Genomic DNA, 17,131 nt, shown 5'->3' with positions numbered 1-17,131 from the left:
GCAGTCATGGGCATTCAGAAAGCCTGTTGGGCACACTGCAAGCAAGGGGTAGATTGCCCTAGAAGAGAAGAGGAGGAACATGTGGGTATGGGGAGGCAAGTGAGGGATCCCCAGAAGGAAGGTCTAAAACACAAATGAAAAAAGGGAACGGGATGCATGTGCTTTCCCCCTTGCATTTAGGGACCCCGGTGGTAAATAAACAGGATGTACAATTTATGTACTGTTTGACAATGCAGCTGGTCCTGGGTTTGTGAGCTGAATCCCCCCAGAGATTTTCCAAGCAGAAATTCTTGTAGCTCTTGGATTATTTACTCATCAAGCCTGCTGCCAACCCAAAGGGGGAATTCTAACAGTGGACCTCCCTCCCTTTTAGGCCATCTAAGTAAGCCACTCTTACCCTTGCCCCCATTCCATAATGTGCTCATTATGTTCCTCAGCTAAACTATAGCACTTGCTGTAAATCTTCAGGCCATTTTTTTTCTCTTCCTAGGTAAATTTCTAAACTGTTTGTCAGCTTCTAACATATAAACTCCCTGAGTTTTGCATCACATGGACACATACGTTTCTGTCTCTTCCCTTAATAGATTCCCATTGCAGTATTCTTTTTATTTCTCCTATTTCATCCATGCTTGGTCTCACTCTGGTCAAACTCTTGCTTGCATCAATCAGTATCTCTAGGTTTGGGTGGACCCACAACTCCATGTTTTTTTATTTCTTTTTCAAATGTTTAAGTTTTATTTCTCCTTGTCAGTTCTATGGATCACCTCCCCTTTTGAATGTAAGGCCCCAATTCATATATCTTTGTAGGATTTTCTGTGCTCTGGTGAAAAACGACCTTATTTCCACTTGTAATTTCTATATTTATTTCTTCTTGTCTATATATGCATCATTTTCCTCTATCCTGCCTCCCTGGGTACCCAAATTCTTAACATCCAAATTATTTCCTTGCTTTTCATAGCAATCCCTAAAAGTTTTTCCCAATTTTACTACAACTCCTTGGTTAAGTTCACTGTTAATATATACATACTTGGTTACTTACTTACTTATTTATTGACTTCCTAATGACAAAACCCTATTGGCCTTGAGTTCAAAGAAATAATACACATGAATAAAAGAGGCACTCCGCAAATTCACCCACCCCCTTCCTTAAAGGAATCTCAGTTCCACACAATAACTCTCTAAATCCATGCTTGTTTCTCCTTAAATGGTACCAAAATGGCTGGCCCTGTGTAACATGTGCAGCCTTTATGTCTGTCTGCAGGGGTCTTCCATAAAATGTCTTTACATATGGCTGCAGGTAATACTTTTCTCTGGGAATCTATAGCTTTTCAATCCAGCAGTTAATATCCCACTCATTTTATCAGTTATTTTGGATCTCTCTGGAGAATGGGAATGGAAGTAAAAAAATGGCTGCTTGATTTGCTGAGCATAACTGCATGTTTCCTCTTAGTTAAAACCTCTCTAATGGCATTACATAAGCCAGTTTTAAAGGAAGTAATGGCTCTCGTGTGGGCACCAGTCAGCATAAGCTTTAGAGCCAATTCTGTATTTAATTCAATGGAATAATATTGTTGGACAAATAAGCATTAAATTGTTATGAAAAATGAAATGTATATAGGAAAGGGAAAATGGTTAAAGCTGTGGAACTTTTCTTACAAATACAATTCTATTGGTACAACTCTATTGTTGAAATGTTCCCTTTACCTGGTTCATCTTATCAAGCTTTCTCCTATATACTATGTGGCTATTTCCTGACCTCACGTATAGCAATAAAATATTACTTCTGATTTACTATTCTTCAGCAGATATGGACAGCAGATTCAGGATCCCCTATAGTGATAGAACCTATCCTTGTGACTTGGGTGCTTTTGAAATTTTGCAGTACATCCTGCTTTATTGTCCCTTTTCTAAGGACCTAATGATTAGGAATATTGTTGGGACCTGATGAACTTTTCATTAACTGTTGAGGGTATGAAAATGTTTTGAATTTAGTTTTGAATGTAAATGTCCTATTCGAGTTTGAAATAGTTGTTTTCAATGCAGTATGGGTTATTTGAATAATCTTGGAAGCATTTCAATCTTGAAGCAACTGCTTGAAGCTCAAAACACTTCCAGAAAGGTAGGAACATTGTGCTTGGAATGCAAAATTATTGTTCCAAGGTGCAAAATAGGACATTTTAAATTCAGAACTGTTTGAAACTAGAGCATTTTGTACATCATTATCCGATACCTTCTGAATGACCGAAAACCAAGTACCATATCACACTCCAAACTGCTAGGTTTTCTTAGTCTAAATTGCTAGGTTACGTTACTTATTTGTTAGCAAGTATGGCTGCATATATGTCAGGATCAGAATGTCCTGCTTATAATATCATTTACCATAATGTTGATATATAACACATATCCCAAAACAAATGTATTCAACTTAATCCACCACTAGCAGTGAAACTGCTTTGCATTTATTTTTGCTTCCTATGTTAATTCATACCTTGCACAAATGACAGGTTTATCCATGCAAAGCTATCTTATAGCAACTTAAATCTCTGAAGGATGTGTATACATGCTTTTCTTGCTTATTTTTAAAAATATTTTTTAATGATGAGGGTTAAAGTTGGGACTTTCTGCACAACAGGCATTTTCTTTGCCACAGAATAAGAACAGGCTATTCTTCTGTTAGCAAACAAAAATGTTATAAAAGATGTATACTAAGGAGATCTTACATATTACATGGATCCCAGTGGATGTGTTACATGCCTATAGCATCAGGACGAAAGAGAGATCATGCAAATTTATCTCCACATACTGCACAGTATCAAATGACAGAAGTTACAATTATTCATGTGCATGTTTCAAGGTGAGCAATCTCTCTTCCAACACCTCAAAATTCAGAAACAAAATGGTTGATTTTCCGAGATGCAATCTCCACTTTTTAAATATCAGTTTTATTATATTTTATATAGATAGAAAGTAAACATGAACAAATATATGAAAAAAGGTTAACAATTTCCCACTTTGTTAAAGACAAGGTATGGGAACCAGGAGGAATGGGATGCAAACTGGTCCTATTCCAGCAACAAACCCCCACAAAATAGCTTAAAATATACCCATATTATTTTGTGTGGGCAGAATTGCTAATGGTGGAAATGAGAATGGTTTCCTTCCAAGATTCCTCCTGCTCCCATTCCCACTGCTAAAAGGCTAATGGGATAGGGAAGGAGAAACCCCAAATATACCACGAACCTTCTATTAAAACAGGTCACTGGAAAGACTTTTGCATTTGAAATGAGTTGTGGTCTCCAAGTCGGGAAGCTGCACACCCTTGATGTAGGAAAAAGTATATAAAATGCTGTTTATAATGGTGTAATTGAGGAAGTGCTACAGCTGCTTCTCCTGGCTTAACAATCACAATGTTTGGTTCAGGGGCAAATTCATCTCAAGTATCAAGTGAGACTCATTAGCTCTAGCCTCACGTAGACATTTTCAAAACTGAATATCATCCTGTCACCACTTTTCTATAAACAGGACTTGGCTTCTATTTCTAGATGATTCCTCTAGAATAAGCTTTCTTTATTATGGAACATTCTGCATAGGTTGGATTTCTAGTTTTATTAGTTCTCAACTATTATGGAAGTGGAAGCCCAACATACCTCACATTTTTTTTTTTTAAAAAAGCTGTTTTACAAAGGTTATCACACTGATAACATTATATACGGCTATGGCAGCATCTCAAAAAATGGCCAAGCTCTAGGGGTCAACAGAAGTGGAAGCTATGGCCAGTGGATTTCATGGTACTGATATTTCCCTATGAAAGGCATTCTGTACTCAGATGTTTGACTTGTGTGTAGCTTATTAGAGTTAGTATATATGTGTTATTTTCAAAATGAATTGAGGCTTCTGAAGTTCTTAATTGACTGTGTGTATCCAAGAATAGATTTGCCAAGCTGATACAGCTGTTTTCAATTATATTCATTAATCTCTTCAACCTGTTGGGCTTTACAGCAAACCAAAACAAAAGTTTGTGTAGAATTTTTAAAATTTGTTTTACATTAACATCTGCAATGGTATGTGGGAATGATCTTGGGAATCAGGAAGAAAAGGCATAGATTGAACAACATGTAAAGATTTCTCAGTTCACAAAAGGAGAGGATAGGATATGGAAAGCATTTCAGAAGAGACCCTCCCTAGTCTTCTAGAGAGTAAAATAAGAGAGGTGGAAATACTTTCGGTCTTGCAAGTTTCTGTTAATATAACCTTACAATAAAGATGAGAGCAAATACATATGGTGGTGCTTCTTGTGTGGACTATCTTGAAAGGCTAATCCTCATATATTGTTTGCATAGTGTTTCAAAAAAGTAAGCAAACAATAGTTCCCTGTCCTGAGGAATTTGCAATTTAAATCAGCCATGAAATGGAAAGAAAAGAAAAGTGAGAGGAAACAAGATGCAATGATCCCAAGGGATGAATTTAAGCTTCTGGTATTGTCCTATGTTATATGTATATCAGCACTATGGTGTGGAGCTAAATGCTTAGGGGAAAAGATAGCTATTGTAATTGAGTTTGGACAAAGAGTTGCAGAATATAGTCCAGCAGCTAGTGAGAAATGGTGGTTAAATGAAAGGAAAAAAGAGATTTCTAATTTCCTAATGGTGATAGAGTGTCTGTTCTTGCTGCAAATGAAGAACATAGGTAGAAAATAAGAACAAGACCGCAGGAATAAGGTGCTTATGTCAGAGGCAGAGCAGCTTAAAAATTAGTCCTAAAGTCTGAGGAAAGCATCATGCTGAAATTTTTGAAAGAGTATTCCAACCTGAAGGTGTGCTTCTTGATCTTGATTGTAAATTTCAGATACTGCCACATTCACATAGACATTTGTTGGATTAGAAAAAGCTGCCAATTTTGTCTCTTTAATGCATACATCAGGTACTGTATATAGTTTTTATGTCATGTCTGTTTTTGTTTTTAGGTACAGGATTTAAATCTTTAAATCTAAAATGTGAAGACTTCTTTTGAGGAACACAACTTAGTATATCTAATCCCCTGCAAATTCATTGGCTGCTGAACGTTAGCGTTACAGCTAACCATTCCCTTTCAGGGGCCTGGCTATTACTATATTACCCAGAGGGGTATTTGCTGGGGGAGGAATTGAATGAATTTTCCATGTTAATGTGTTTATGCCACCATATATCCTATTATTAATTTGCCTTTTAAAAACTGATTGATGCGATGTCCAGCAGTTGCTGCTCCTGCCCAAAATAACAAATGGCATTATTTACTTAGCCGCATTTTCTGATGGTTGATAGGCTCTGACAGATGCCATTAAAAGACATGTTTTTTACAAGAGCAGAACATTTTTCACACCATGTGAATAGAAGCAAAAAAATGTATTAAAATGTAATCATGGTGCTTGGAGTTTCTGGCTATCCAGGTAGGAAGGACTATACTAAATCAGTGGGTCTGAGGCTTAGGTGAGAAAGTAGATATTGGATTATGGAAAGTCTAGTTTGATACCGCCAGCTGTAAGAAAAAGTCTTAATTGTAAAGTCCATTAGAGAATAATATGAAATGAAGCAGCAGAAATGTATGCAAGATGCAAGGTCTGAGAAATGTTAGCTGCCTTTGGTTTCAGGACAATGGACAGCAACCCGGTAGAAGTGACAGTATATTTTTTTTTAATGAGATCCCAATTGTCTTTCTGCAAACTCTTGTCTCTTCATGTGCTTTGGCTTGATGGAAAATAGCTGGCTTTAGAAAATAATCCAAATTTATTAAAGGAAGAGGAAAACTTATTTTATTGGCATAAACAGAAGTATGTCAAGTGTCTGGATTAATGTCATTGTTGGTGATGCTTTTGATGAATCTTGCCTGAGAGATCAGTTTTTCTGTTTGTGCAGAAAAGCTCCTACAATAAACTCTCATATCATAATCTTATCATTCAATCAGCTGCATATTTCCTTTGCCTGATAGTGAGCAAAGTAACTTCTGTGTTCTTGTGTACATTGGGTTGGATCCAAACAGGCTGTTTCTAGAAAGGAAGGCACTCAGATCCAGTAGAAGTTCTTTGCTGGAAGAACAACAGGACAGCACTACTTGCCAATTTATCTACTTTGCTCAGCACAAATTTTTTCCAACACAAAGGCAACTCCACTACACATTGATTGATTGATTGATAAGTGCCATCAAGTCATTTTTTATTCCTAGCAACCATACATATAGACTGTCTCCATGACAACCTGTCCCCAATCTGATCATTCAAGTCTTCCAACAGTGCATTCATTGCTATTGTTCATCCTCCTTGCTTCTTCTTCTATTTGGAACGTATTATATGAAGACCAAACTCTCTGGAGTTAGTCTTCATATAATATGACCCAAATAGAGTAATTTGAACCCTTGTGTCTTGAGTATAAAAATTGGGTTAATTTCTTTCATGATAGATTTGTTTATTTTCTTGGCTGTACACAGTATTTCCCAACCCTAAAGTTAAAAAAACGAGAGATACTGCACATATCTCTATAATTTTCATTATGGAGTAACCTTAAAATCCATTATTATGAGAGCAAATGAAGACATCTATATACTATTAAAACTTTCAATTCCTTAACTTTTAACTGGACAAAATGGCCCATCATAGGGCAACAAGGTATCACAAATAGACTAACTTACAGAATGCACCCAAAATCTGGGTTTCATGACTTCTTTAGGAAATGAAATTTGGGAAAGTTATTGGTGTTTCAATGGTGCCGGGCAATCCCTTGGTCATTCCCCCAGCTAGCAACAGGCATTGACTTGCCTGCAGGGAAGGAGAGAGAGGAAGGAAAGGTCAGGAAGGGAGAAAGGAAACAACAAGGAGGAAGGAAGAGGGAGGGAGGAGGAAGATTTCTGATGCTTCCTATCAGCTTCTCACAAGGAAATTCATTGCCTAGTTTACTAACTAACTACTCTAATAGAAATATTAAATGCAACAGTAGGTCTGTATTCACTTAAGGCTGTTCAGTTTTGGAAGTCAGTGCCAGAGAACTGTGCTTCAGAGCATGCAAGGAGGTGAAAATAGCACCTGTGTATAACTCCTTAAAACAACCCCATATCTTCCTGGGATCATACAACTGCTATGAAGGCTGCTACATTCAGCACCTCCATGTTCCGAAATGTCTTTTGGGATCAGATTTGTAACACTGCATAGTCTGGCACAGGTTTGGTATTATTTTGAGTAACAGTATAATTATTGAAAAGTTCAGACTCTATTATGCTCTATTATGTGTGTAAATTATTGTAGGCAACATGTGGCCCTTGACCACTAAATTATTAAGCATCTCTTTTGTATAGATTAAATGATCAGTTTCCACCCTCTTGTTCAGTAGCTGAAATAATTGTCATGTATTGGATGACTAATAGGAATTAGAAGACAAATTTCTACAAATACATTTTAGGCTTTTTTCTTTGTCTTTGAAAACAAGCAATCTGCAAATTGGGAAAGCAAGCTGTAATGTTAAGATGCTGTCTTGGTGAACCAAAATGCTGTTCTCCTTTTCTGGCATTTAAAATAAACACAGCTCTTTAATATGACTTTATGGTATCCCAAGAACTTTTGTCCATCTCTAATGGTGGTGGTGGTGGGGGGGGGAAGACATTGCAGCTGCATGTAACCCACACATTAAACAGATTAAGTGCATGCTTCTCTAGGGAGGGGTCTGGCAGGCATGAACATTGCAAATTGAACTGCATGGGATTTTTTTTTTAAGGAGAATGCCTCCAATATTTAAAGTATAGATTTGAAAATAACAAGCAAGGACAAAGTGCTAGTTCCTATAGCAAAGAGATCATTAGGGAATCGAATTAACTTGGTTAGATTATTTAGAAAGTCTGTGGAGAAAACATTTGAATGTACTTCAAATAATTAATTATTCACTCTTCATCTTGGCTATCTTAAATTTTCGGGCTTTGGAGACCAATAGATTAGTCCTCTACAGAAGATGAGAGGCACACATATAGCTGATTGCAGGTTGAGAAAAGGATAGATGTTGTAATCCACCAAGAGTCACCTCTGTATGGTTGGCTATATAAATTTGTTAAACAAACAAGCAAATACATGGGATGGGGTGGCATGGCATGGCATTGTTTAGAGGACACAAATATGCAGATTCTTTCTTTTAATGGTCCTGCCTTTCTTTCTAATGCATTAGTTCAGTGGTGAAATCCAAATTTTTTTACTACCAGTTCTGTGGGCGTGGTTTGATGGGTATGGCTTGGTGGGTGTGGCAGGGGAAGGATATTGCAAAATCTCCATTCCCACCCCACTCTGGGGCCAGCCAGAGGTGGTATTTGCCAGTTCTCCAAACTACTCAAAATTTCCACTACCGGTTCTCCAGAACCTGTCAGAACCTGCTGGATTTCACCCCTGCATTGGTCTCATGGCTTTTGGTTCCTTGCCTGGAGATATTATTGTCCTCTGCTTCTTGAATTCATAACAAAGTTGTCCTCATCCATAACTTAATTCTGAATAAAAAGGCTACTGGATAACTAGCAACTAGCTTTCCCACCTGCAGTTCCAATTCTGCAAAAGCCTAGGCTAGATAGCTAATGATGAGGCATTGCTGTGATAATTAAAGGTTTATATTTACTAGGAAATCTCTGAAATACTTTTTCAAATGAGTGAGCAAGATAGAATTGGGAGTGGCCACTCACTGTACAGCTCAACAGCCTCCCTGTCCATTATAATACTGGAGAACCCATATTTGGTCATTCTGAAGGACTCCAACATTGACACCAAGAGAACCTTTGTCTGGTTCAGAATTTCATGGTCTCATTAAAACCAATAAAACTGCCTCAATTTTTCCTCAGGCCAGTGCACAGGTCAAAACGTACTTTGGGTTAGTCTTTTTCTGTAAGCTGTGAGGAGGTTGCAACCTAGATATATTGAAGACTAAAGTTGGTGAACATGGTGACGTATCAGTGGCTTCCTGTAAGATAAGGCCTATTAAAATATTTGCTTTTAGATTAACAAAATTTGATGGAATGCTCTGTTAGAATTTCTAATAGCAAGGAGCAATTTGATCAGCACACTATTAAGGTGAGCACAGTAGGCTACTGACATAGCTGCTTTTAGTTGACCACTCCACCGGTTCTCAAGCCAGTAGTTTGAGAATGCTTCTAGATTAATAAATGACATTACACAGCTAAATGAGTATTGTAGTAACAAATACCTGATTATCTTTTGTAGTTCATACTTTGGCAACTACACATTTAGACTTCATGTAATGCAGTGGTGGGTTGCTACTGGTTCACCCCGGTTCAGGAGAACCGGTAGCAGCGGCAGCGGGCGGCTCTGCCCATCTGCCCAGATGTCATCAAATATGCTCTGCGCATGCGCAGAAGTGGTGTATGCGTGCACAAACTGGTAGCAAAGGTAAGTGAAACCCACCACTTATGTAATATTGAACTATCTTCGTGTTTGATCTGGAAACAATGGAACTAGAATGCGGAACTAGAAAAACTAATGTGCTTAGCAGAAAACATATTATCCTGGTGAAGAAGCAAACTGTACTGCTTGCAGTCCCAACCAGGGTCCTGAACAACCTGGAAATTGGACTCTTGAGCAATTGAAAACTGAAGGCAATAAAGAACAGTTAAAATTTAAGGAGGATTGTTATCCAAGGGCTATTTGAAAGAAAATGTTCCTGATTGTATTATTTAGTTTGAGAAATATTGTGGCTGATTTTTCTGGTTGAAATATTCTGGTTGATGAAGAATTTTATATATTTTATGTCAATGGTAATTTGAAGCCTGCTTTGTTTTTGATTTTGTATTGTACATTGATACAATGCATTTTGTTCTTAAGATTCTATGTACAGTTATTCAGAGCAACCTAAAGAATAAGCATACATAATTTTAATAACCCTTGTAACATTCCTGTATGATAAGTAGTTTTCCTATTCTCATATTGCTGTTTGACAACATACAAAACAGTGTACTGTAGTAAGTTTACAACTGAATTGGAATTTTTCTCCACTCACACTTTTTTAACACAGTGCTACAACCAACATAATCTGTGTGCTCTCTTAGAAGGCTAAAAGAACATTTAAAAATAGCAAGTGAACTTTTAACCTGAGAATGATATTTTTCAGTTGGGATTAATTCTTATGTTAATATCCAATGGCCAGCTTCTGTACAAGGCTTCAAACTATTTCAGGGTGGACTTTTCTGAATAATAGGGCTCACCCAATATTTTGTAATTCTTATAGGCAGGTATATTCATGCATCAGAGGATAGCATTTCCTCCAATTGATATAGCTTCAGGTGCATTATGTGGCTTAATACACTGCAGTTAAGTGTAGCATTTATTTGCTAGATTGCATCTTTCCTCCAGGGAGTGAAGGCAGCATATATAATATTCCTTTTTTCAATATTATTCCCATAATAGCAATACTTTGAGGCAGGTGGGAGGTAAGAAATAGTATTCAGTCCATGTGAGGTACCGTGATTAAATGAACTTGAATTTAGGTTTCCATAGTGTTGGTTTAATGTCTCAAGATAAGTATTATACAATACAAATGCATCTTTTCCAATTACTCTGATCCAGATTGATTAACACTAAGTCTGGCTTAAAGTTCCAATTCAGTATAGAATTCGGGTTAAAAAGATGTAACCAACCTGGGGATATTTACATTTTTTTTGCTACTTCCAAAATGTATAACAATAAAGCTTAGTTAGTCCTTTAAAAATGGAGCAAATTAAAAGTCGAATGAATCTCTCTACAAATAAAGTGATGCACAATGGGAAGAAGTCCTAATTCCATAGTAAAATTGATAATCAGAGGTGTTGGCAGGATCTTAATGCACATACAAATAGGAAGGAGCTTGTGTCATGTGTCCCTGTTGTTTTCATAATTCCTCCCCCAACTCCCCCTACCAATATCTCTGTGGATGGGATCTGGAGTATTGGCAAAGTTTAACCTTGAAAGACAGATGGCGTTTAATAAAAGTAGCCAAGATATTTGTTTTGGCCACAGGAAGGGAAGGAGCAGAGGAATCCAAAGTCCATATAGCTAGTCCTCAACTTACCATCACAATTGAGCCCATTGCTAAGCAAGACAGTTGCTAAGTGAGTTTTGCCCCATTTTACGATCTCCCTTGCCATAGTTGTTAAGTGAATCACTGCAGTTGTTAAGTTAGTAACATGATTGTAAAGTGACTTTGATTTTCCCATTGACTTTTCTTGTCAAAAGGTCTCAAAAGGTGATCACATGACCCAGGACACTGCAACAGTCATAAATTCATGCCAGTTGCCAAGGGAACAAATTTTGATCATGGGGATGCTGCAACAGTTGTAAATTTGAAAAATGGTCATGTCCTTTTTTTCAGTGCTGTTGTAACTTACAAATGGTTGTAAGCTGAGGACTACCTGTACTTAAAAGTACTGTAGTACATTTTAGACGAATAGAGAAAATTATACATGCTTTCCCATTCTAAAAAAGATCTCTTTTTTAAGTTATAAGGCTTAAAAATGGAAGGAAAATGGGGGAAGAAAAACAATGGCTAAAGTTCAAATCATGTCAGCATCTGTGTCAACTTGGCAGCCAATAGCGGTGAAATGTCAAACACTGTATTTAGCATTATTAAAAAAGAGACTGAAAACATAGCAGCCACTTAAATAAATAAGTAAATACATCTATAGAATCATTTTTTTGCCACAAGTACCCATTGATTGTCATCAGAAAATCATTTCTAATCCAACAAAATTGTGCTTTTGGGCCGCAGTCCCCGCCTCCTCCCCCATGTTCTAATCCAGCAAAATTGTGCTTTTGGGCCGCAGTCCCCGCCTCCTCCCCCATGCCCTGGGGTAATTGTCTGGTGCTAACTAAAGGAAGGCTTAAACTTCTCGTGGAAAGAAAAGTAGCGTGAAAATTCAGCCAACTGTGCTTTGTCATCCATAATTTGTAGCTTATCATAAAGTGTCGTTGAGACATTGTCTTTAATAAAGAACAGTGCTAGGCATTCTTCTTATTTTAGGATACATTTGCTAAGATGTTCCTAGGGACGGCTCCTCATCTGGTGTGTAGTGCCACTGTTATTGCAGCCTGCAGATTCTATCACTTTAAATTAATCTTAAATTTACCTTACCGGCAGTGACCACAAGTAATTTATTTAGAACTAATGTGGATGAAATACCTATGTCCTTATGGGGGTAACTGTACAGACTGCCTTAGCTTTAGCTAAAAGGACCATCAAACTCTACCCTTCAATTAGCCCAGTCGTTTTACATGAAAGGAGATAAAGATTTTCTGTGTCAAATGTCGTGCATGATCGGGTTGGCTTCTGTTTTCAACTCTGCACCTTCCTCTGCTTCCTTTTGAAGGGCCACTTTTTTCAGAGTTTCTTGCTAAGGATAATATACTTTGTGAGTTTCTGTAACAAGAGATAAGTTTATATTCTACAATTAAACAATAATACTTCAGGCGTAGCTAATTCTGCATCTAGAAATTCAAGTTAAAGTCTTTGTATGAATGACTGATGTACAATTCATTCTGAATTTGGTGGTCATTGTAAGAAAATGTTTGTTACACGTGGGGTTTAAGTAATTCCTTTGGTCATTGAAATACTTGTTTTTTGTGGATTAAGCAGGCATACCCACTTACTTTGGGCTTATTTGTCGAGTCAGAAGAACAGACGTTTATTGTTAAAATATAAAATTAGAAATTTTCCTAGAAACCTGAATCTGACTGTTATCATAATTGTGTTTTTTTTTCTACATAGTACATTCCCTGCTCTGCTTCTAGGCATTGGCACTTTTTTTCCCTCCTTTGCAGGCGTTTTGGCACAAAATGCACAGCATGCCAACAGGGAATCCCACCCACCCAGGTGGTCAGAAAAGCCCAGGATTTCGTCTACCACCTGCACTGCTTTGCCTGCATTATCTGCAACCGCCAACTTGCCACAGGGGATGAGTTTTATCTCATGGAAGATGGGCGCCTAGTCTGCAAGGAGGATTATGAAACAGCCAAACAGAACGGTAGGGATGAACAATGCATACTGGCCTTGATAAAATGGGGCAGATTTTATGATCATAGTGTCTCCTCTCCTGTTCAGGTTGGTGAAGACCTGCTTACAGAGGTCAATGAGGGTTATTTCTGGCACAAATTATGTGAAAGAGGACAGAATTGGATCACTTTTATTTTCAGACCATTAATAGACCATCAATGATTAAATTAGGCATATGTTAAAAGCAGGCTAGAGAATATTTTGTAGATGTGGAGACAATCAGATTGTGTAAACAATGAAGGGAACTGAGAAGGGAACTTTATACCCTTTCATTACAACTGTAATTGGTTTTATGAGTGGTCACATAACTATCTTAACGAGTGAGTGAATGAGAGAGAGGGAATCAAGAGATTTGCAACTCTCGTGTACATCTTTGGTACTTTGGATGACTTGTTTGAACTGGAAAACAGAACAATGCAGCACTGGAAGACAACATAGATTTTCCTGCTCCACCTAGGGAATATCAGTACCCATCACTTCCGGTGCTGTATTCTTGCTGATTGCAGTTGTTATGCTGGGGGGTGGGGAGAGGGATCCAGCCAACTGCAACTTTTTTGTGACCTAGAATATGGCATGCAATTGTTGGCTCAGATTCTGCCCCAAGTCCTGATTACATATTGAGCCTAATGCACTATATTGAAGATCTGGATTGGCCTCATTTGTTGTTTTAGCCTTTCCCCCCTTTTATTCCTAGGATTATGTGCAGAGAAAGCTTTTTTTTTTTTTTTTGGCCAGTTATAATCAGTGGCATGCTGGTAAATGATTCAGGACTGGCTCTGCTGGCTCCATTGCTGCTCTGATGCCACTAGCTGTAGAACAACAGATTGGCACACTAAGGTGTAGTGACTGAGCCATGCTTTGGACTGGCTTGCAAAATTCCAGAAATATAACAAATGATTCTCATAAGCCAGTGCAACCTCTTGATACAACATTAGGTGAAGTGAACTAGGCATGTTGAAATTGGAACTAAAATTGGAACCATCCTATCAGAATGGATGCTTCATCTAGAAAAACATTATTTTCCTATAGTTCTACTTTTTTTGTGTAGCATCCCAAACACCTCCACCCTTCTCTGCTCGTTCACAATTGTGTATATATCAGATGGTTGGGAGTAAGGGAAGTGTACAGGGCTTCGAAGCACACATTTTATTTTTATTTATTAGGATGAGCCACAAGAAAGTGGTCTTTGCATATTTATCATCTCTGTTGATTTCAAGCTGCTGTACATAAAATAAGATCAAGAGCTGAAAGTAATCCCAGGCACAGCTCTCTTGAAAGCGGCAGAGTTGCATTCTTGCACTTTAGTTTATCTGGCCCTTCACCCAGAAAGTCTCCCATTTTTCAGTATAGGGTCTAAAATGCCGATATTTACTGTAGGTAAAAAAAAAACCAACAGAACCGAGGCTGGGTTCAAGGAAGCCAGACAGAAAAAGGCTATAGATCACCAACGCTAATGAATCCACAGAGACTGCCCAACAGTGCTTGACTGAAATTAAAACTGAACTGGTCTTTAATGGATTTCATGTTGACAAGCCCTGACTTCTCATTAATTAAGGACTCTATTTTGACCTAATCAATTTGGCTAGGGTGATGCAATGCCTGCCTGTGTAAAGGAGATTGGTGGAGAGGGAGGCTAAGAGATCATGGATTGAATGTTGCTCAATTTCTATTATAGGCTCAGGGTAATCAATGACTTCAGTACAATATAGTTTTGCAACCCACAGAGCTTGGGGAAGGGGAGGGGGAGGAGGCGGGGGAGAGGAGAACTATCAGCATATAGGTTAAAGTCAATTGCTAACCACCTATAGAAGGAGAATAGGTTCTGGTGCTATAATAAGACATATTTTATATATATAAATATTTTTAACAATATATAGTTAATTAGAGGGTTGTATGTAGAGAGGTTTGCTTCAAGGAAAGGAACTGTTACTAGAAGAAAGGCAGCTAAGTCTGAAATTCATCGTATGAGTTCAGAAAAATCTATATTCTATATCTTTCATCTTGGCAATTCTAGCTCTGGATGTATTTACTGCGGATGGAAATGGTTACCTCTCAATGAAAGTGCACTAATAATTTTCTTATAGTTATCAGGACCTAAAGGAGAATTAAAATGGTGCATTTAGATTAATTGCCCAAAATTACTACAGTTTTGAGATTGTAGGTTTAATTACAGATTAGTTCCATTATGCCTGGTCAAAATGATACTATAATTACTGAAGTTGAGAAGCCTTATTTATGCCCCTTTTCACCCCTTTATTGAAGAGCATAGGTTTATGAGTAGCCCCATCAAAATGTAAAATAATTCATAGTAGCAAGATAGGAACTCTGATATAACAAGACAAGAATGACTACAAATATCAGAATAATCACATTTGCCTTCCTTAAAAATAAATTGGATATAGTACTTGTTCCACGTTCAGTCCCTTTATGTTGCTTGGTGGATTGGAATCTAATTGAAAACAACCCAAATCAATGTATTTTTCTATGTAGAAAATACAGGGACATTAAAATTGCAACAGAAATATATGTGCAGAAGCTATAAATGAACTAATTGACGGAGAAAAAAAATGGAATTGGACTGAAATAAAATATTGAGGATACATATTGCCCTGTGGCCACTTGAGTTATCTTATGTAAACATCAGCCTAAACAGATCTTTTCACATCTCTCTTTATTCTGTTTGGTTTTACAGGTGGTCCTCATCTAATAATCACTCATTCAGTGTCTGTTCAAATTTACCACAATGCTGAACAAGTGGTACCCAAGACCGGTCCCTGGAGTTCTAGCTGTCATAGCATATCCACACTTGTGTGATTGTTACTTGTGCCAGCTTTCCCCAAGCAAAGTGAATGGGGAAGCTTGCAGAAAGGCACAAGTCAGAAGACATTATCATGTGTCCTTACTTAATGACTGATATGGCCCTTGCTTAATGGTGGCAACCAGGACTCCTGGAACTGGTTTCACTAATTCCTATCCCAATTGCCATTATTAATCAAGGACTACTTGTATTAGTTTAGTGAAGCCTGGTTTATTTTAGTACTGTGTATCCATCAATACTTAAGTGTATCCATAAAAAGATGCAAATATAACTGAATGTGGTCATTCTTGTCAGCTTTCAAAACTCCCCACATCTTCTAGGCAGACTTCTGGCTCATGCTCCACATTCTACAATAACTGGAAACTGTTCCATTGCAGATGATTCAGAGGCTGGAGCCAAGAGGCCTCGAACCACCATCACAGCTAAACAGTTGGAAACATTAAAAAATGCCTATAAAAACTCCCCCAAACCAGCCAGACATGTGCGGGAACAGCTGTCCTCCGAGACAGGATTGGACATGCGGGTTGTACAGGTGAGCACCTGACACAATATTGACTTTTCTTCAACTCAAAAGATTGGCTGGTTTGCAGCAATTCTTTTGGAGGGTTCAAAGTTACTCAAGGTGATGGAGAACACATTCGAAATTTAAAGTCATCGCAGAATGAATGCAAAGCTAAAGGATGCGGACGCCTAAGATGATCTGTTCAGCAATTCTTCTGAATAGAAATCTCCCTTCCTCTCTTGAGAAAGACAATAGCTAAGTCTAATTGGCAATATGTAGGAAGAAATGGAAACCTATTATCTCATAGGCCAAAATCTTGCGATATAACATCTCAGAATCTTAAGCTTTGTAAAGTTGATGGAGCTCTAATACTAGAATCAGATGAGCCTTTTCCATAGCTGCCCCTACTTTGTGGAGCACCCTCCCTCCACAATTCAGCAAGCCCCCCACCCCTTCTAGCTTTTTAGAAGGCCATCAAGACCTGGCTCTTTACCCCCAGCATATGGTATAGCAATGGAATATTATGGATGGCTGCTGGGGCCTCCTTGGAGATGACTGAAGTGCCAGCTTTTTTTTTTTTTTAACTGTTTCTTGGTCTTAGTTTTTTTTTATGATTTTATGGTTTTATTGCTGATGTGATCTGCCTAGAGTTGTGTTTTAAAATGGACAGCCATACAACTCTTTTAAATCAATCAATAAATCCTACGCACATAATTCCTTTAACAATTGTGTCAGATTTCTGCAGGGCAGTTTAATACCCAAGTGGGAAAACAGTAAATT

At 37.8% G+C, this 17,131-nt stretch overlaps 1 protein-coding gene across 1 annotated transcript in view; it reads left to right on the top strand.

Moving 5' to 3' along the window:
• Positions 1-17,131, top strand: part of LHX4 (LIM homeobox 4) — a 56,084-nt gene that overhangs the window by 31,034 nt on the left and 7,919 nt on the right. Inside the window, exons 4-5 of the mRNA XM_087890702.1 lie at positions 12,800-13,002; positions 16,227-16,381. Coding sequence (XP_087746828.1) covers positions 12,800-13,002; positions 16,227-16,381 — 358 coding nt within the window. The remainder of the gene's footprint in view (positions 1-12,799; positions 13,003-16,226; positions 16,382-17,131) is intronic.

The sequence above is a fragment of the Pantherophis guttatus genome, chromosome 3 (assembly GCF_059756535.1).
Source record: "Pantherophis guttatus breed Tessera chromosome 3, ASM5975653v1, whole genome shotgun sequence".
In the NCBI taxonomy this organism is placed as follows: Eukaryota; Metazoa; Chordata; class Lepidosauria; order Squamata; family Colubridae; genus Pantherophis; species Pantherophis guttatus.
This window is presented reverse-complemented; position numbering and strand designations above follow the sequence as displayed.